Source organism: Crinia signifera, chromosome 2 (genome assembly GCF_055691185.1).
Source record: "Crinia signifera chromosome 2, ASM5569118v1, whole genome shotgun sequence".
Classification (NCBI taxonomy): Eukaryota; Metazoa; Chordata; class Amphibia; order Anura; family Myobatrachidae; genus Crinia; species Crinia signifera.
This window is the reverse complement of record NC_139218.1, coordinates 272,268,477-272,289,406: the sequence shown is the minus strand read 5'-3', so window position 1 is coordinate 272,289,406 and position 20,930 is coordinate 272,268,477. Positions and strand designations below refer to the sequence as shown.

Below are 20,930 nucleotides of genomic sequence, written 5' to 3'. Positions count from 1 at the left end.
ATTATTTTTTGGAATATTGTTTGAATAAAAATTTATCTTTGAGAGAAAATCGTTTCAAAGAAACCGTTATATATGTGGAAAGCTACCCTTGATCGTGAGTAGTGGTACGACATCATATTACAAAAATATACCTTTATACGTGCGTCTCAGCTTACCACTTGTGAGTTGATGTACGCCCACGTGATGTGATTCGATTAATTGATCATAACTTTGCGAATACGTTCTTTACACATTGGATTTTTTATATTTCTTATTTTTCATAATCAATATTGAGGATACGTCAGAGGAATAGGAGAAAATTGAGGAAAAGTGGAACGGAGGATTACGCATATAAGGGGAGTATAGTGTATATTCCCAAATATTTCACCTATATTCCAGTTTAAATTACCGAGAAAGAGGCGCCAAGTTTAGAGTAAAATAAAAATTCTTTTTGCCACATTTTGTATTGGGTATTCTGGTATATACCTTTACTCTGAATAGGCGACCCAGAAATCATATTAGCGCCAGGAGACTCACTCAAAACCATATAACACTGTAGCAAGGATCCGATACGTCAGGTGACCACTCCCCAACGCGTTTCGTCACGGATGACTTCGTCAGGACCACGCCTCCTGACAAAGTCATCCGTGACGAAACGCGTTGGGTCGTGGTCACCTGACGTATCGGATCCTTGCTACAGTGTATCTTGTCCGTCTGTAGGCCTTGTGTGGAGAACGCCGCCGCCGCTGCTGTTCCATTTCTGACGGTCTTCTGAATGTCCTCTGTTGCCCGTGCTATGAGCTGGTGTGCTGACGGTGAATACTGCATATGCTGACTACAGCTAATTGAATTGTATGTGAGCCTACACTTTTTTCAGTAAATGCTGTTTTAACCTTGCTCACTCGTGCGCTCCTCCTTTCTCTCGTTTACATGTGTTACCACTGAGGCCGTGACAAAGCCTTTTGAGAGTGAGCAGCACTACATTTGGAGAGTCGGATCCACTATTTAATGGTGTAACGTTGCGCAGATTCCCTTCTTGTATGTATTTTAAGATTTGTTTAAGATTTAAATGATCTACCTGTTACACATGAATGAGCTATTTTTGGTATGTTACCTCACAGCCAGAGGATATCCCGGTACTCTTTACTTAGTGCGGCGCCCGTCGCGGGCATCGCGGGTACATTAATGTATGGCCGCGACGCGACCGACGCGATGCCCGCGATTTCCCATTGAAACCAATGTTAAACAGGGAAATCGTGTCGGTCGCGTCGCGGCCGCACATAAATGCACCCGCGATGCCCGCGACGCGATGCTCACGATTTCCCATAGGGAACAATGTTAAAAGTCGCGATGGACCCGATTTTAGTGTTAAATGGCTCAATCAACCCGATTTGGCCATAGGAATCAATGTTAAATGGGCCACAGAGCCCATTAACCCTTAAATGTCCCCCCAAATTTTTAACGCCACCCCACGATCCACGCCAACCCGAAGCGTGGCGAGCGCAGCGAGCCCGCGAGGGGCGGCGGTACGCGTCCTCCGACCTTTTCATGCCCTACTATCCACGTCGGCGTGGTGTGAGAATATAATAGTGTGGCGAGCGCAGCGAGCCACCGAGCCCGAAGCGTGGCGAGCGCAGCGAGCCCCGCGAGGGGACGCGGATACCTTCACAGGTAGACGCGTCCCCTTGCGGGCTTCACAGGTGTCCGTGGCGACCCGGACACCTGTGAAGCCCGCGAGGGGACGCGTCTACCTGTGAAGGTATCCGCGTCCGCTCGCCACGCTTCGGGCTCGGTGGCTCGCTGCGCTCGCCACACTATTATATTCTCACACCACGCCGACGTGGATAGTAGGGCATGAAAAGGTCGGAGGACGCGTACCGCCGCCCCTCGCGGGCTCGCTGCGCTCGCCACGCTTCGGGGTGGCGTTAAAAATTTGGGGGGACATTTAACGGTTCATTGGCCCTATTTGGGCTGTGTGGCCCATTTTACATTGATTTATATGCCAAAATCGGGTCCATTGAGGCATTTAAGTGTCAAATCGCGGTCAATCAGGGTTTTTAACATTGTTTCCTATGGGAAAATCGCGGTGATCGCGGTCATCGCGGGCATCGCGACCATCCAATTTTACCCGCGATGCCCGCGATTACCGCGATCACCGCGATTTTTACCCGCGATGACCACGATTTTGATCGGCGGCGCCGTTCTAGGTAAAGAGTACCGATATCCCATTTGTCCATGAATTATTAACCCTTCGTTGCAAATTTGCCACATACCCATATACATAAGGTATATATGTATACCATTACACGGAGGATCAAATTTGCTACAGAGCATTTTTTCAAAATACAGTAGGTTATGTGGGGTTTTGAGAATATGATAAACTTGCCCGAAGAGGTGTCTTTTCAGGGAAAGTTTGGAGGCTAGAGGACATTGAACATCTAGCCAGACAGATCAGCCTCACAGCCGCATTCAAATTGGATTGTAGTGGTGAGTCTTTTCTTGGGAAGACAATAAGGAACAATAATCAGTTTGTGAGATGAGTGCATGGATTAGAGTTTTTGCAATGTCTTGTGTAATGTAGGGTACACACCAGGACGACCACCGTCGTTCACGACCGATAGACGACCATGGAACGATTTCCCTTGGACTTCCCGGGAGCTCCCAGGCAGTCCCCAGCAAACGATTAGCAAAAATTGTGGTTTTTTGGCGGAACGATCTAGATCCGATCCCGATGCGCCCGCGATGGTCGTTAAGACGGTCGGATCGCTGGTTTTTGTTTTTTTGCAAGAACACATGCGACCGTCGTCAGATTGGCCTTTGAAATTTGAATGAAGGGGTTGGACTAGCAGAGGGGGAGGACTAGCAGAGGGGGATAGGAATAGCAGCAGCCATTTTAAACCAGTGTATTTCTGCTTTGTTACTAGTGAGGCTTGGTTTATACCTGCTGAACGCTGGACATAGCTATTTACACATTACTTTGTTTTGCCTGCCATTACAAAGTGTCTTTTAACCCTGCACTATGGAGAATGCAGTGATGGGTAGTCACCAGCAACAGTACCTGCTCTATTATGCAGTGTTGAAGCTCAGACGTCAGAGAGCCCAGCGCAGGAGAGAAAGATCATGCTGGACAAAGCAGTGGCTACTTCAGCGTCAGACTCGTTCGCACATGCCACTGCTCAGGGACATCAGGTAGAATAACCCAGACGATTTTCGTAACTTCTTGAGGATGGATGATGCCACATTCCAGGAATTGCTGCGTCTGGTGACTCCCCACATCGAGAAGCAGGATACCAAGTATCGCATGGCTATCCCTGCTGAGGAACGGCTGGTGGTGACCCTGAGGTTTCTGGCGACAGGACGGTCTCTTGCTGACCTAAAGTTTGGATCCCTCATCTCCCCGCAAGCTTTGGGCCTCATCATCCCGGAGACCTGCAAAGCCATTGTGAAGGTGCTGCAGTACCAGTATTGCAAGGTAAGGATGAAATATACACTGTACACTTTATTGTGCAAACAAAATATTTTTATTTATAATTTAGGCCTAGGACAGAAACAGGTTTTTTAGGCCTTTCATGGTTAAAACATGTAAAATAGTAAATAGATTGTGTCAACACAAATATATTATAATACCATATATAAAAGATATTGTACAAAAACACACACTATATATAAAGATTTAAGTATGTATGACCCAGTTTAAACTTTCCCAATAAGTACGGGCTACTGTGTGGCAGAGGATGTCTGCCGCAGATAAGTAAAGGCTGCGGCCCACATGGCGCATGGCGCAGATGCAATGGTCCCGGCCCCATTGATGTGCGCCATACGCCATGTGAGCAGTGGCCATCACATACCTGCAGCTGAGACCATGTCTGCCGCACAGTACCCCATACTATTGGCAAAGAAAAAAGGGCAATAAATGGAGTTTGCTATCCAGATTGAGGAGAATCCTGTTCTCCCTCTGGTAATGCAGGTACAGGTAGCAGCATATAAATAAACAAAAAAAACACACTCTGGTAACTTCTGGAACATGCCCTTACAACAGTAGGGATAAGGTACTGTGCGGCAGAGGATGTCTGCTGCAGATATGTAAAGGCTGCGGCCCACATGGCGCATGGCGCAGATGCAATGGTCCCGGCCCCATTGATGTGCGCCATACGCCATGTGAGCAGTGGCCATCACATACCTGCAGCTGAGACCATGTCTGCCGCACAGTACCCCATACTATTGGCAAAGAAAAAAGGGCAATAAATGGAGTTTGCTATCCAGATTGAGGAGAATCCTGTTCTCCCTCTGGTAATGCAGGTACAGGTAGCAGCATATAAATAAACAAAAAAAACACACTCTGGTAACTTCTGGAACATGCCCTTACAACAGTAGGGATAAGGTACTGTGCGGCAGAGGATGTCTGCTGCAGATATGTAAAGGCTGCGGCCCACATGGCGCATGGCGCAGATGCAATGGTCCCGGCCCCATTGATGTGCGCCATACGCCATGTGAGCAGTGGCCATCACATACCTGCAGCTGAGACCATGTCGATGGTAAATGATAAAGTAGCCTATTTTTTAAGACAGATCCTCAAAAACAGGACACTCTGGATCTTCTATCAGTAAAGAACTGTAGAATTGACGGTACTGGGGGGGTTGAGAAGGCTGTGTAGGTGTTGACTGGGTATGTGTTGGAATTGTGCTCGACTGGCCTGCTACGGTGGCAGGCGGAGTAGGCACTGGTGATTCTAATGACAGTGGTGTGTCTGGTGCACTACCAATGCCAACTATTTTAGTGCCACTGTTGAGATACCCTAAACTGCCATTATACACCAACTCCATGCATAACTTTTCAAAAGTAAGTTGCTGGTCAGGAGCCATGTTGCGAACACACTCTGCCACATAAGTGAAGTAGTTGTCATGTTTGTCGGGGTTTCTTTGCAGGACTTGATGTGCCCGCATCATAAATTCTTCATGTGCCGCTGCTTCTCCTTTTTTTCCTTTGCCACGCATTTTTTTGGCACGGGGGAGTGGTGGAGTGGGTTCCAGGGTGGGTGGCGGAGTGCGTGCCGGAGTAGGAACTTCGTTCGATGTGCATGCATTCTCAGATAGGACAGATAGGTCTGGGGTTGCAGGTGGGTAGTCACCAAGCTGTAAAAAAATTGAACATGTTTACTAATCAATTCTATTTACTTCTAATTTCAGTTCCCTACCAGCGTGAATGAATGGAAAGTCATCGCAGAGGAGTTTGAACAGCGATGGAACTTCCCAAATTGCGGTGGAGCCATTGATGGCAAACATGTCCGCATAGCCCAGCCTATCAATAGTGGTTCCTACTATTTTAATTACAAGGGCTATTTTAGCATTGTACTAATGGCTGTTGTTAATGCGAACTATGAGTTTATCTTCCTGGATGTAGGAAGGAATGGCCGTGCATCGGATGGTGGCACTTTCAAGGACACAAAGTTCTACGAAAGGCTCATAGCGAACACCCTTCACTTGCCGTCTGTCCAGGAAACTAAACAGGGGCTTAACTTTGTTTTTGTGGCTGACGAGGCTTTTGGCCTGCACGAGCATGTCATGAAGCCATATGCGCAAAGGGGGTTGAACCATGACAAAAGGATCTTTAACTACAGGCTATCCAGGGCACGGCGTGTTGTGGAAAATGCTTTTGGCATCCTGGCAAGCCGGTTTCGCATTTTCCACACTGCCATTAACCTGAGGGTGGACAAAATTGACTGGGTTGTCACGGCGTGCTGTGTCCTGCACAATTTGCTCCGCAGAAAAGCCACACAGCAAAGGGCTACAGGCACAGCACTCCAAGAAGACCAAGAACTGCCAGAGGAGGTAGTGCAGATATCCTCCTTGCAAACCCCAACACAACACTACACAGGGAGTGCACGAGCCAAACAGGTGAGGGAAGAGTACATGGCCTACTTTAATGGGGAGGGCGCTGTGGATTGGCAGGAGGAATCAATTAGATAGCCAAAAAAATAGACTCACCGATGCAGACTGCGAATTCTCCTCCTCCTCCTGCGCCGTGACTTCTTGGTTTTCATGTTCTACCATAAGGACTACTCCTGTCCTCATCGACTCCTGGCTGAGGGTGAATGTCAACCGGTCATAGTACCAGAGCGATGTTTGATACATCTCGTCGACTCCAGCACCAGACTTCTTTGCAGCCTCCATCTTCTTGTGTTCCTTTAAGAACACCGTGCGCATATTCTGGATGCGTTTCCTCACCCATTCAACATTGGCCTCTGGGTGAAATGGAAGACTGTAGCGTGCCAACTCCTCCAAGGCTTGGTTTCTTTTCATTTTGTTTGAATACTCCTTGGATTTAGTTCGCCACAGGCATTCGTGTGCACGATATTTTTCAATAAACCCTTCAAGAAACTCTTGTTCCTTTGCGTTGGACATTGGGACTGTAAAAAGATAAAACCATTTTAGTTGTTATAGTTATACCCATGTTTTGTTTCATATTTAAATTTTTATAGTTATAGTTACCAGTTTACCTAGTTCTTATGTTTTAAGTATTTAAAATGTTAATAAACTTTTATGAAAACCACTATACATTTTATTGTGCAGATTGCTATTCACACACACAGGTGAATGGGGCCTAGCAGAGAGGAGTGCATGGAATACTGCAATGGTGGACAATGGTTTATGTATATATATCTATATATACACAAACACACGCACACAGGTGAATGGGGCCTAGCAGAGAGGAGTGCATGGAATACTGCAATGGTGGACAATGGTTTATGTATATATATCTATATATACACAAACACACGCACACAGGTGAATGGGGCCTAGCAGAGAGGAGTGCATGGAATACTGCAATGGTGGACAATGGTTTATGTATATATATCTATATATACACAAACACACGCACACAGGTGAATGGGGCCTAGCAGAGAGGAGTGCATGGAATACTGCAATGGTGGACAATGGTTTATGTATATATATCTATATATACACAAACACACGCACACAGGTGAATGGGGCCTAGCAGAGAGGAGTGCATGGAATACTGCAATGGTGGACAATGGTTTATGTATATATATCTATATATACACAAACACACACACACAGGTGAATGGGGCCTAGCAGAGAGGAGTGCATGGAATACTGCAATGGTGGACAATGGTTTATGTATATATATCTATATATACACAAACACACACACACACACACACACACACACAGGTGAATGGGGCCTAGCAGAGAGGAGTGCTTGGAATACTGCAATGGTGGACATTGGTTATATGTATACACACACAGATGGGGCCCACCCAAAAAAACAAAAGTGACATGGTCGGGTGCACGGTTGCCAAACCAGTGCTTTATACACACTATATACATTGGTGGCAACAGTGGGCATGCATAGAAGAGCATTGGGAGTGCAAACATACCAGGTTGTTGTTCTGGGAGATGAGACAAGAAGGAGAGTCCAACTGCTGCGCCAGCGCTGTTTGCTATGTGGAAAAACATGGCGCCGGGGGAGTGTTTAGGAAATGCCACTCAAATAGGCTGGATCAAACGACGGACGCACCGACGGACGGACGACGGAGGCGGCAAAAAACACTCACGATCTGCATACGATTGACGGTCGGTCGGCCTGGGATTGACGGATCCTACCTGCAGCACGTAGGACCAAAGATGCGACCAAACGAGCGGCGTGAACGCGCATTGGATCGGAATCGGATCAAATAAATGGCAAAAACAAACGATAATACACACAATCTGCATACAACCGGTCGGAATTGGATCTAAATTGACAGAATCGTGCCCTAGTCGTCCTGGTGTGTACCCAGCATAAGACACGGTTGAAATTTGGATATGTTTTTAAGATGCATGTAACATGATTTAGAGACAGATTGAATGTGAGGAATAAAGGACAGTTTAGATTCAAGAATGACACAGACAGCGAGCTTGTGGGGTAGGATAGACTGCCAAGTTGTCATCTGTGATAGAGATATCAGGTATGTAATATATTTATGTGGCTGGTGGGAATATAATTAATTCTGTTTGGAAAATGTTCCCCTACCAAAGCCATCACCCCGCAGCCTGTCCCTATTCCCCATTACCACTGTCACAATGCAGCCTGTCCCTATTCCGCTCCACCACTCTGCAGCTTGTCCTATTCCCTCCCACCCCCATCACTCTACAGCCTGACCCTATCCCCCCCACTACTGTCACTCCACAGCCTGACCCTATCCCCCCTACCACCATCACTCCACAGCCTGACCCTATTCCTCTTACCACCGTTACTCTGCAGCCTGACTCTTCCCCCCCCACTACTGTCACTCCACAGCATGACCCTATCCCCCCTACCACCATCACTCCACAGCCTGACCCTATTCCCCCTTCCACTGTAACTCCGCAGCCTGACCCTATTTGAGGGCCTTGTTATGAGGCCATGCCCATTCTACTAGGAGTGTGCACAAGTAACCCATCCCCCTTCTTATCATGCCCCCTGTCATTTTGTGTTGAATTCTCCCTGGTGGCAGGTGATTGATAAATTGTTGGGCATAGACATCATGTGAATGACAGGGTGGGGGACAGTGGTGATGTGAATGAAGAGCATGTGTGTTGTATCTCGGGTGTTTCGTAGATCACCCAGTTACATAACACCCTCTAATTATGTTAAAATGGATCTGCTTCAATAGTTCACATTTCATTGGCTCAGAGCCCTAATTATAGCTAAGCTGCCTCTCAACAGTCCACATTTTGCAGTCTCCATACCCATTGCCATAATGCCATGCCCCTTTCTGGTAACCACCGTGCCCAATTCTCCTAGCATAAATGTCCTTGCTTGGTAGATCCTAATAGATTTTAATTTTTAAGGGATCAGGGATTCCAAAAGCCCAACCTTTCCTGATCTCCTTTAGGCATATTGCGTCAGCATTTCCAAGGGTAAATACTTGGCAAGTTTGGGTACTTGTGTATTTTGGCGTCGCCCAGCGCATACCATAAGGCATGCGATGCGACGCGATATCGCGCGATGCTGTACAATGTCATACAATTTTAAAATTGTATGACATTGTACATGGCATACAATGCGATGCGATTAAACATTGTATAAGCACCCTAATGGGTGCTTACAATGTGACATGTACCCCCACGTCACCCCCCCCACTATAAACGTGAACCCGAAGCGTGGCGAGCGCAGCGGTACGTGTCCTCCGACCTTTTCATACCCCCACTATCCACGTCGGCGTGGAGTTGAGAATAGAAAGTGTGGCGAGCCACCGAGCCCGAAGCGTGGCGAGCGCAGTGGATACCGGTAAAGCCCGCGAGGGGACTCCGATACCTGTGAAGGTATCCGCGGGGCTCGCTGCGCTCGCCACACTTTCTATTCTCAACTCCGCGCCGGCGTGGATAGTGGGGGTATGAAAAGGTCGGAGGACGCGTACCGCCGCCGCTCGCCACGCTTCGGGTTCACGTTTATAGTGTGGGGGTGCATTTCACATTGTAAGCACCCATTAGGGTGCTTAAAAGCACCCTTTATGGTGCTTATACGATCTATCATCGCATAGGGGGCAAAAATCGCGTCGCATGCCATCCGATGCGACGTGATATAAACATTGCGCGATGCACATCGGGGGCGCCGCTATAATACACAAGTACCCAAGTTTGGCTCCTTTCTATGCCACTACGGATATTGTACTGGGAACCGTATATGCCGGTACAACCTGCAGCTATCCAAGTGGTGGGTGTGGTATAGCTCATTGACTTTGGGCCCGATTCAGACATTCTCGCTGGGCTGCGAGTTTTTGGACCCCAGCGAGCAGGTAAAGGCTGCCCCACTTAAGTGGAATCCATATGCAAAGCTGCGAATGGGTTTGCAGCCGTGCACTCGGGGAAATCTTTTTGGAATTGCTCAAATGGATTCCCCCCCCCCCCCCCCTGTTCGCAAGTGCAGAGTAAAGTCTAGACTTTTTCAGCACTGTGAAGGCTGTGGGGAGGAGGCCACTGATGATGTCAGCAGTCTTACCTCCCGACACCCGGGGAACGCCTGCTATTTCTGGGACACTCCCAGTAAACGCTGCGTTTCCACCCCCAAACAGCCGCAGAGTGTCTATCACCCTGTGTACGGACAGTGAAGGCTAGCGTACCGTGTGCATGTGCAGTCATCCGATTATCGGCAGGGCTCCAAATTCTAAGCCTTGTGTGTGTGTCTAGACATTCAGTAGGTTGACACAAAAAGTTTGACATTGACATAAGGTCGACACATGAAAAAGGTCAACATCAGAGCTGGTGGACCCCATATGAGTGTAGCACTTCGCTTACCATGCTGCGGGACACTTTAACATTACCATTCAAAGTCCTTAAAGATGGTGAAGCATGAAAAAGTTAAATATTGTAAAAAACCCATGTCGAACTTTTCATAGGTCAACTTTTTCCATGTTGATCTTTTGTCAGTGTTGAAATAATAACTGTAAAGCTTTTGGTGTAGACCTGCAGTATTAACCTTCTAGCACAACATTTTGTCACCCGGGTTCCCCAAGCAGTGTGGAAGCACAAGCCCCAGCATGCTCTGTCAGCTGCCAACTCTCTGAACTTTTGGTGCCTGGTATCTACTACTGCTTGCTGCTGTAGAACTACAAGTCTCAGCATAGGTTCCATGCTAAACAGAGCACACATAATAAATATTTTTCAAATTAACCCCGTCCTCGGTCACCTACTATTCCAACATTATATTGAACCAACCAAGTGCAACAAGGAGGGAAATCTCCCTGCTCAACCGCTGCAGCCGCCCCGCCCCCCGGCAGGACTCTGACACGGCGGAAGATGGCGTTGCTGCTGCTGCAGAAGCTGCTGCTCCCACCCGGCGGCAAGGGGACATTATTACTGTGAGTAGTTTCCATTACTAGCTGGGGCGGAAGTGACACAGGCTGTGTACGCTGTGCACGGCCCCCGCCATGTCTGTGCGTGTGTGACGGCGGCATGGCGGGGTGTATGGCATTGCTAGTGGTCTGTAGCATTGTATGTGTGTTAGCAGGCGTACTTCGCAATGCTTTCAGTATTGCAGCTGTCACATGTTTTTCGTGGAGTCTCTTGTAAGACATAAGTTCCCGCTAGAGCAAAATCCCGTGCACCTGATCAATCATTTCGGCCGGAATTGGGACCATACAGTAAGGTGCCGCAGGAGGGGGCACTTATGTCTGACTGTCGCAGCGATCCTCGCCAAACATTTCATATTTGTACAGCATACGCCGGGGCTCGGGGCGCTGTAGCCTGTAATCCGCTGTTCTCCAACTCTCACCCCATGCTGTGCCCCTGCCTACCGCACAGCACTATTCCCCCATAGCAGCTCCAATCACATGTCTGCTTGACACTTTAATACCATTTATATCGGAGCATATTAATTGCAGCACATAACTGGGAAAAAGTCAGATATGATGCATGCTACAAATAGAGTCCATATTGAAACAAGTTATATCTGGAGATGGACATGTTTGGGTGTGCATTAGCACACAGACAACGTCTAGGTAGATAGTGATTAGGTCAACAATGACTAAAGGCAAAGGCATACCTAGATATTTGCAGGCCCCATGGCAAAAGTTTGTAAGGGCCCCATATTTAGCAACTGATAGTGATAAATGTATGTAAAACATATTACTTAAAGAGCAAAGATGGGCCCCCTTCAACTCTGGGCCCCATAGCAGCTGCACCTTGTGCACCTATAGTAGTTACGCCCTTGACTAAAGGGTAATACAAGCAAAAGCTCAACATCTGAGCACGTGGACCCCCAATTAGTGTTTCCCATACCCTCGCATGGCATTAGTCCAAATCAGAGTCCATGTGGATGGTAAAGCTTGAAAAAGTCCCTCGAAAAAATTGAGAAAAGCTCATCTTAACCTTTTATCAATGTCGAACTAATGCATGCTGACCTTTTGTCAATGTTAACTTGGTGCATGTCAACCAAGACCACAGGTTCTTATAGTCGGTCCTCAGGAGCTCACACAGCGCATGTTTCGCAGGTCTCCTCACAGAACATGTGAAATAATTAGCTCCACCTGTGGATCTTTTAAAATGTCAGTGAGTAATAAGTGCACCTGTCGGATGACCTGTTTGGAGTCCTGAGGTGCCTCATGCTTGGGTACCTATGTATTAATTCCAGCACTTCCACAATTCATTCTCTGCATTGTGATGGATATTTCACATTTGAACAAAAATATCCCCACTATGTACTACTTTAAGTCCCCCTCCTAGATTATAAGCTCCTTAGAGCAGGGTCCTCTTCCCTCCTGTTCTCACAGCACTCTTCTTGCATTTCAATTACAGCTCTCTTATTCACCTACAACCTATACTTGCATCTATTCTTATTCACTTCCCTATATCTCAGCTGTATTGTGTACTAAGATTTGTGCTTTAATTGTGTTATGTCTAGTTCTGTGTACCCTGTACTGTTCTAAATGTACTGCGCTGGCTGGTGCAATCACCATGTGGCGACGCTGCCTGGGTGCTGCACAGCTCAGTAATTATATGTTCCCCATGTCCCTCATTAGAGTACATCTAGTATATACTGTATCTGTACGTGTCCTATATCTGTACTGTTACTTGTCTACCTATCTGGCTTGTGCAATCACCATGTGGCGCCGCTGAATGGCTGCCTGGGTGTGCTGCACAGCTCGGTAAATATGTTCCCCATGTCCGTGTCTCTTATTAGAATGCATCTAGTGCATATCTGTACGTGTGATTTATATCCGTACTACATTGTTCCTTTTACTGATAACCCTTTGTATTACAGTATGTGCATTGTTATTTTTAATGTCTGTAAAGCGCCTTGAGTCCTGTTAGAGAAAGTGTGCTATATAAATAAAACTTACTTACTTAAGTGCAACTTGAAGGGGCCGTGGTAGCTATAATCTGTCTCTTTAAGATACATCCCTGCCATATTTTAAGAATCTTTTATGTTTGTGGAGGTATCCTACACTGCGCATGTGCACAGTAACAATGCCAGGACGGAGACGGATCAAAATTGGAAAACAATAAAATATACACCAGAGCTTAACACATTTTTCTAAAAGTATAGGAGTCAGGACACCATGCCGGGCACCTGTTGTATGAATAGCATTACCTGGGTAATGCCTAAAAGGGTCTGAGTGGAGGACACATTAAGCTGGAATAACCTTCGTCTGACCCATGTGTGAAAAAGTTAATTGCAGAAATCTTGGCTTCGACTCCTGGTTCTGTGCTGGGTTAAATCTGAGGTTTATGTGTGAAAGGAGTTTTAATCTGGTTAAATGTACGCCACCAGTATTAATTTCTCCAAAAGCAAAACTCCAAAACTGCACGATGGGGCGTATATATTTAACCAAAAAAAAGTTTTTCACCATTATTTTAGCCAGAGAAGCTGTTTTTTTCTGTATGCATACAACTGAAAAGTCCAAAAATCTTCCCACTTATGTACAAATGGTATTTAGAAGGCTTCACATCTGTATTTTGAGAGACATGTCATCTCTGGATGGTGATGTTAGGTCATGGGTTCGATGCCCACTATGGCCCTTACTGTGGGAAGTTTCTATATTCTCCCGTTCTTGCGTGGATTTCTCCAGGTTCTTTGGTTTCTACTTGTGCTGTACTGGCGGCTGCTTTGATATAAATTTAGCATTACCCTATTTGAATTTAATTAATACTGGAATATGCATTTACTAATTAGACCCATAATTGAGATAATATAATTGTCAAAGGTATGGTATTCAAAATAAGGACACTATTGTACATATATTTTACTGATCTAGTGTTCACACTAGGCTGTTTTCTCAGGTCCCTGTGTCCTGCCCACTTTTATAGAGGGAACATTGTGATAAATAAACTAATGCTGGGTGCACATGGCGATGACTTGACAGTGGACCTGTTGTCGCACCATCAGAGTGTCAAATTAAGGTATATACACCTACCAATCAGCTGCTTGATGTGTCCTCCAGATGTCATAGACTGGCATTTAAATTTGCTCAGCCAGCTTTGACTTCAGTCCCTGGAGCAAAATACATCAGCCTTCAGCTAGACTGCACAGCTGATGTGATATGCCTGAACAGGTTGCTTTAGACATATCGTTTAATACACTCGCCGACCTGCTAGCGATCTAACAACTGACACAATATATAGCGAAAATAGTAGCGCTAGACAATAATGGATAAAAAAATTCCACAGGGTTTATTACACACAATTAAAAAGTCAGCACAAGAAATAAGTATTAATATGCATATGCAATAGGCTAGGCACCTAATACGCTAACAATTTTGATGGTCCATTCCTAGTACACCGCCATGTAATTTGTTCCAGTTTAATGTCCAGAGTTGAAAAATATTCAAAGTGGGTATAGTTACCGCAGGGAAGTGTCCAAATGAAGATTATTAATCCTTGGTGAGGAAAGCAAAATTGCTGGAGTCTTCAGGTGGTTTAGGTGGAGTTTCCAAATATTAATGCGGAGAAAGATATAATCATCGGTCGGCTCTGGTGGCGGCTGGTCTGGGCCAAATGGTAGCGGAAGTAGCTTTGAGGGTGCCAAGATGCCTGCTCCTAACGCGTTTCGCTGTCTCAAGGTACAGCTTTGATAAAGGTGACGCTCACAATGGGGTTGCTTAACTTTTTAACGCTGACGGGGCCATATACAATGTGAAATGGGTCATATTGGCCCATTTCACATTGTTTGCTATGTAAAATGGACTTAATCCATCTCATCTTGTGCCATTATAATGGCACAAGACCGACGCGATGCTCCCGATTTCAATGTTAAAAATATTTTCCATCGCGTTGGTCGCGTCGCGGGACATGTTAATGCACATGACCGACGCGATGCTCCCGATTTTGCCTTTGCCGGCAAAATGGACCTGATTTCAAAGGAAATCGTGTCCATCGCGTCCATCGTGTACCTTAACTTTAAGGTACACGATGGACAAGATTGTGGCCGTTCTAGGAAACAAGTACCCAAAATACAAACAGTCACAATTCTGACTGCTCTTTTTAACTGGCACATCCATTTATAGGGAGCCACCACTCCACATTGAATAAAGCTATAATTATATAGACAAAGTCTAAAATACCCTTTGCTATTGTATAAACCAGTCTACTTGTCAGAGATCTGGATTTTTTTCCATATGCTCCAGGTTGTTTTTCCGTAGTGGAAGAAGATTGTTGAGGCGCTCTGATTTGCTTAGTCTGGTATACTGTAGGTATTACGATTTCTCAGGATTTTTTCCTTTGTTTGTAATCTTCCATTGGATTGTACTAGATCGAACAGTGGCAAGGAACCCTTTTCTGCCAGGTATGGATCATAGGGTCAACACTCATTGGGTCGAGCACTGAAGGTCAACATGTCTAAAGGTCGCCATGGGGCATGAATGTTGACCTAACCCCATGTCAATCTTCATACATGTCGACCCAATGCTTGTCGAACTTCCCCTTGTCGATCTAGTGACTGTATCCCTTTCTGCCAGTGGTGTTTATTTCAGTGCAAATGCTTAAATGACACAGTAGCCCCATCCCAAGGAAAATATTGAGCACAGTGTTTACATTGCTGCAAGATCATTTCTATTTTAAAAAACAGCATTTTTCATGCTACGATTTTGGGTGTGGATTGATAGTTCTATACTGTCTAGGTAGACCATCAATAGGTCGACACAGGAAAAAGGTTGACATGCACTAGTTTGAGACAAAAGGTCAAATTACAATAGGTCGACCGGGTCATGGAAAATGTTGACATGCACAGCTCAGCCCTATAAATTTCCAGCCGTACCAGGGAAGGGGTTAAAGGCCTATAAGGGTCCATTAAATTAAAATCATTTTCACCTTAAAAAACTTTTGAGAATTGCATAAGCATAAAGTTTAGCCATCGGACGGGCCCTAAGACTAGTATAGACTTTAAAATGCAAATCCTGATTTCACACTGATTATGAGCAAAAAAGTGTCATTGCTTTGCATCGGTTAAACAGAAACATAGTGGGAAACTTTCTAAGAAGGGAGTTCTATTCCACATGGGATGTTGCTATGGGCAATCCATCAAATACTATGTATTATCTAGAATGTGCTAAATAAATAAGAAGTAGATTCTGATTGGTTGCCCATAGCAACATCTCATGTAAAATAGAACTCCCATCTCAGTAAATTTCCACTATAGACAACAGAAAAAAGCCTATAGATCTAAAGCCCCGTACACACAGGCGACGGTTGCCAGGAGCACGCTCCAGCCACCCGTTCTGGCAGGGGGTCGCTGGTAGGAGGAGCATGCTCCTGCTATCAGCTGTTTCCCCCGTCAGAGAGTCTCTCTCTCTTTTTTTATCAGCGACCATCTCTGGTTGCTGATGAAAACGGGACACTGATCAATATATTGTACCGTGTGTACACAGCTTTAGTACCTGATCTTCTCTTTGCCTTTCCTATCAAGCTCACTGGAGTTAACACATTGCACAATGGATTTATATATTAGAGTACTAAGCAAGTACTTTATTGTCCTTTTGGCAACTTGAGAAATATTTATTTGTAATTTAATAACTGTTATTTATATAACACATTTATTAAATACCTATAGATTGTAGTCTTGTGAGCAGGTCTCCTCCTACCTCTATGTTGGTTTGTTCCTACCCAGTTTGTTTTATCGCTGTTTCCTATTGTAAAGCGCAACAGAATTTTCTGAACTATATAACAAAATAAATAAATAATACATGTCATTTGGTAACTAATGGTAATAGTTGCCTTTGATGCTGTAGAACCAAAGAGCAACAAATGTATTTTCTTTAACTTAAAAGCTAATTTCACCATTGTTTTAAATGTTTATAAAATAAATTATCCGTCTGTGTTTAGGCATTACTTCCAATAGGATTATTAACTAAAGTTGCTGTGCTGGGTCTTTTGATAATTACAGTATGCCTGCACGTGGCAGTGTCCTGCTCTGGAAAGTGCATCCTATTTTTTCTCAGGATTCCCAAACTGTTATGCCCCTTTCAGACCGCACTAAAAAACCGGTATATTGCCGATTTTTAACCGTTTTGAAACAGTATTCTGTGCGGTCTGAAAGGTGCAAAGTGATTTTACCGTTTCTAAAAAAACGTTTTTTGGAAACGGTAAAAAAGCAGGGTCCTACCCGTTTCAGACCCGTTTTTTTTAGGTGTCAAAACGGATCTGAAACGGTATTCTACCCCCCATTCCCCCCCCCCAGCGCAGGGAAGGGAATGGTCGCGCTGGGGGTCCCTGCAAGTGCCCGCCGGAGCACAGTGTGTCCTGCCCTAGCGAGAGCGGGGGCTGCTGCTACTGCTGACGGCGCAGTCCTGCGCCGAGGAGGTGAGCGGGGTCGGGCAGCTCGGGCTGGGGTGCAGGCGGCTGTCTGCCTGGATTCACCGGTTCCGGAGCAGCAGCGGTTCAGCAGCGGAGTGCGGGCAGCGGGAGCATGACGTGGATGTCCCGCTGCCTCCTCGCCCTCTGTGGGGGTGGGAGAGACGGTGCTGAGACAGTCTGACACAGGCAGCAGCGCAGGGTGTGCTGATGACTAGAGGGACGGAGAGCAGCCAGCGGTGCAGCTGATGGAGAGCGGGCAGGGGGGCGAATGGTGAGGTGATGCCCCCAATCACCTCACCATGCGCCCCCCCCCTGCCCGCTCTCCATCAGCTGGACCGCTGCAGTCCCTCTCGACATCAGCACACCCTGCGCTGCTGCTGCTGCCTGTGTCGGACTGTCTCTACGAGCATTGGAGCATTGGGGGGGGGGCTTTACCGCTTTTCACACTGTTGCTTTCACACCGCAAACCTGCTTTAGACCAGGTATTTACATGCGGTGTGAAAGGGGTTAAACTTGTTCTAACCCGTTTCAAAAACCGTTTTAAATGCCTGGTCCGAGCAGGTTTTGCGGTGTGAAAGCAGCATAATTGTATCTTTAGTTGTTTCGAATATAAGAGTTTTGTGTACTTAACTGCAAATTTACAGATTGGTTTCCTTTTTGTCTGTCATAGGAAGCTGTTTATTCTGCCAGAATACTATTGGAGTGTATGTCAGCTAAAGCCACTTATAAATAGGTCCGCCTCTGTTAGCTTATATTTTATAATTGGTCCTTTCTAGGGAGACCTCTGTCCATTCACTGCTCACTTGCCTGAATCCAAGTTGATCGCTGTTGTGGGAATTTGCAGTCTGCTCGATTATCACGTGACTGCGCATGTGTACGGATCATAGTGTGAATACGCAAATCAAAATAGTGAAAGGATCTTATCTTAATTCCTTTGCAATTTTACAGGAAGCGTTTGGGGGTGATAACCAAGTGCAAGTAAAAATGCAGGTGTGCCCAGGTGGTTTAAGGGACTGTCTGTGATGTCATCGCTGGTGTCTGTCTGCCTGTATCTGTTGCAGCGTTGTGGGAGGGTCACTCTTACATTTGCACAGAATGGGAAAATCATTAGATTGTTCATGAATTGTGCTTGGATGTGCGACGGGATAGTGATAGTTACTTGCAGATTTGCACAGGGTGAGTTTTCTATCTGTCTGGGCTGCGGCTATCTACTCACAGCCATCTGTGATATATGATGAGGTGTAAATCAGGCCCCTAATCCCTCTCACCTTCAGAAACATACAGGTTAATGCTGCACATTATCTGATGCCCAGCTGTGTTGTAAGCTTGTAGCATACTTGCCTACTTTTGAAAACTAGTTTCTTGGAGATAGTTGGTAATAGAATTTTGCAAGGCACCACATTGAGGAGGCTTGTCATGCTCCACCCAAAGGGCGTGTTTAGTTCCATATATGGAGAGATTGTGAAGCGTGGGTGTGTACGTCTACATCTGAGAGGAATCTTTTAAAATGACGTATATCCAAATGTAGATGAGTCCCCAAAGCAGTAAGAGCTCCTATACTTGATAAAGTGCTGTGAAAATGGTGCAGATGATTCAATCTAAATGTATCTATCTCTCATCCCTTTTTTCCCCAAAAATGTAAATGTAACAGTGTAGTGTGGGCTAGGTGAAATGAGGGAGATTGCTGGATTAATCAGGGAGATCAATGTTATTTCAGGGAGTCTCCTGCAGAATGCAGGAGGGTAGGCAACTATGGCTTGCAGATTATGTGACTTCACCCTGTTCTCTGACAGAGCTCCTGGTTCCAGGTAAAGTTGTGGGATAAGGGTCAAAAGGAATAAAGGTTTGGGGAGATTATCCACATAAAAGTATGTGGTGGGGAGCAGAAGACAACTGGAATTAATTTTTTGGTATAAGAACAAAAAACATGCAGTCTTCCATTAATATGCATACGTCAAAACACAATAATCAATTAATCAACACATCAGTGTATAAAGAAAAGTGTTGGAGAAATCAGTATCTTGAATGTAATAAATATGGTGAAATGCTGTATACCTGCAATGCAATATTTCAATAAAAAAAATAAAAAAAATCTCACTGTGAGATCACACACAGTGGGGGTATGAGCGTACTTACTATAGTGGGCACCCATCTAATATATATATATATATCACACACACACACGGGGCCCAGCACTCACTACAACGAACTAACTCACCTTAACATTCAAATAATCAATTAAATAAATAATGGGGTTTTAGTTCATGAATTGATCAATGCATTTAAGCTTGCAGCCCATCGCCAGGGGCCCCAATTTCACTGCAAGTCCTACACTAACAACTGATTTTCATGGGAACCTGGCACCTGCTTACACATCATAGCTAAAATGAACATGTGGTTTTTTTCTGGGTCAATGCTCAACTGCCATGTACCTTATGGCTTTTATAAGGTGAGACAATCCCAAACACAGCACCTGAATTAGTATTAAAGGGGCAGCTGTCACAGGTTTCAGGTAAATGAGCTTATCTAGGGTGCATGAGAAAGCTATGATCACAGTAACAGAGGTTAATTAAAAATCAACCCAAATATATGGATACAGAAGTACCAACACACTCGCTATTCCTAAGAATGAGGTGCAAACAGCTGCCCCTTTAATACTAATTCAGGTGCTGTTTTTGGGATTGTCTCACCTTTAAAAGCCATAAGGTACATGGCAGTTGAGCATTAACTCAGAAAAAAAAACAACACATGTTCATTTTAGCTATGATGTGTAAGCCGTGGCCAGGTTCCCATGAAAACCAGTTGTTAGTGTAGGACTTGCAGTGAAAAGCGATGGGCTGCAAGCTTAAATGCATTGATCAATTCATGAGCTAAAACCCCATTATTTATTTACATGATTATTTGAATGTGTGTGGTCACAGGCCACTGCACCCCATCCTGGGAAGTGGGTGCTGTTTGCACCTCATTCTTAGGAAACGTGAATGTGTTGGTACTTCTGTATCTCTCTCTCTCTCTCTCTCTCTCTCTCTCTCTCTCTCTCTCTCTCTCTCTCTCTCTCTCTCTCTCTCTCTCTCTCTCTCTCTCTCTCTCTCTCTCTCTCTCTCTCTCTCTATATATATATATATATATATATATATATATATATATATATATATATATATATATATATATATACCCACCCAATGGGTATTACAAGTCACACCCACATAAGGGTTAAGCCGCACCCGTAACTTCACCCCGCCATACTGTCCCTCTTTCCCATTTTCAAATGTTGGGAGGTATGTTACATTCATGAATTTGGCTCTTAGTGATTGTGATCCCCACAACGTTTTCAATTTGAAACCAACATTGCAAGGACTTCAACAAGCATCTGGTGGTAACTACAGGTGTGTCCTCATACACGCTCTACTAGGGTTGCGCATAATTTTTGCTGAAAAATTTGTTTTTGATGCACCAGAAGAATGTGCTGATTCATTTGATTTGTATATCTTTGTCCAATTGAATCTGTACAATGTAACAGCCACAGCTTTTTCCTATGCCAAGTTCTGTTGCGTTTTGTATACAGACTTAGTCGCACACAGATATACAAGTGTTGTATATCTTGTTTATCAGCAGAGTCTCCTCGTGCATATTAGTCACATTGCATTCAGTTTGGTAATGTATCTTATACATAGTTTCTGC

The 20,930-nt window shown here is 45.1% G+C and overlaps 2 protein-coding genes across 5 annotated transcripts in view; one reads left to right on the top strand and one right to left on the bottom strand.

Annotated features, from left to right (window-relative positions):
* Positions 1-516: 516 nt before the first annotated feature.
* LOC146059301 (uncharacterized) lies at positions 517-7,576 on the bottom strand. The gene is made up of 3 exons (XM_083171410.1): positions 5,964-7,576; positions 4,855-5,111; positions 517-820 (listed from the first exon to the last, which is right to left on the bottom strand). Exons 1-3 carry the CDS (start codon positions 6,378-6,380, stop codon positions 517-519), a joined length of 978 nt encoding a protein of 325 aa, XP_083027536.1. The 5' UTR covers positions 6,381-7,576.
* Positions 7,577-10,675: 3,099 nt separating this feature from the next.
* CLYBL (citramalyl-CoA lyase) overlaps positions 10,676-20,930 on the top strand; it is a 400,072-nt gene continuing 389,817 nt past the window's right edge. For all 4 annotated transcript variants that reach the window (XM_083168638.1, XM_083168635.1, XM_083168636.1 and 1 more), the window contains exon 1: positions 10,676-10,822. In XM_083168638.1, coding sequence (XP_083024764.1) covers positions 10,761-10,822 — 62 coding nt within the window. In that variant the 5' untranslated portion in view covers positions 10,676-10,760. The remainder of the gene's footprint in view (positions 10,823-20,930) is intronic.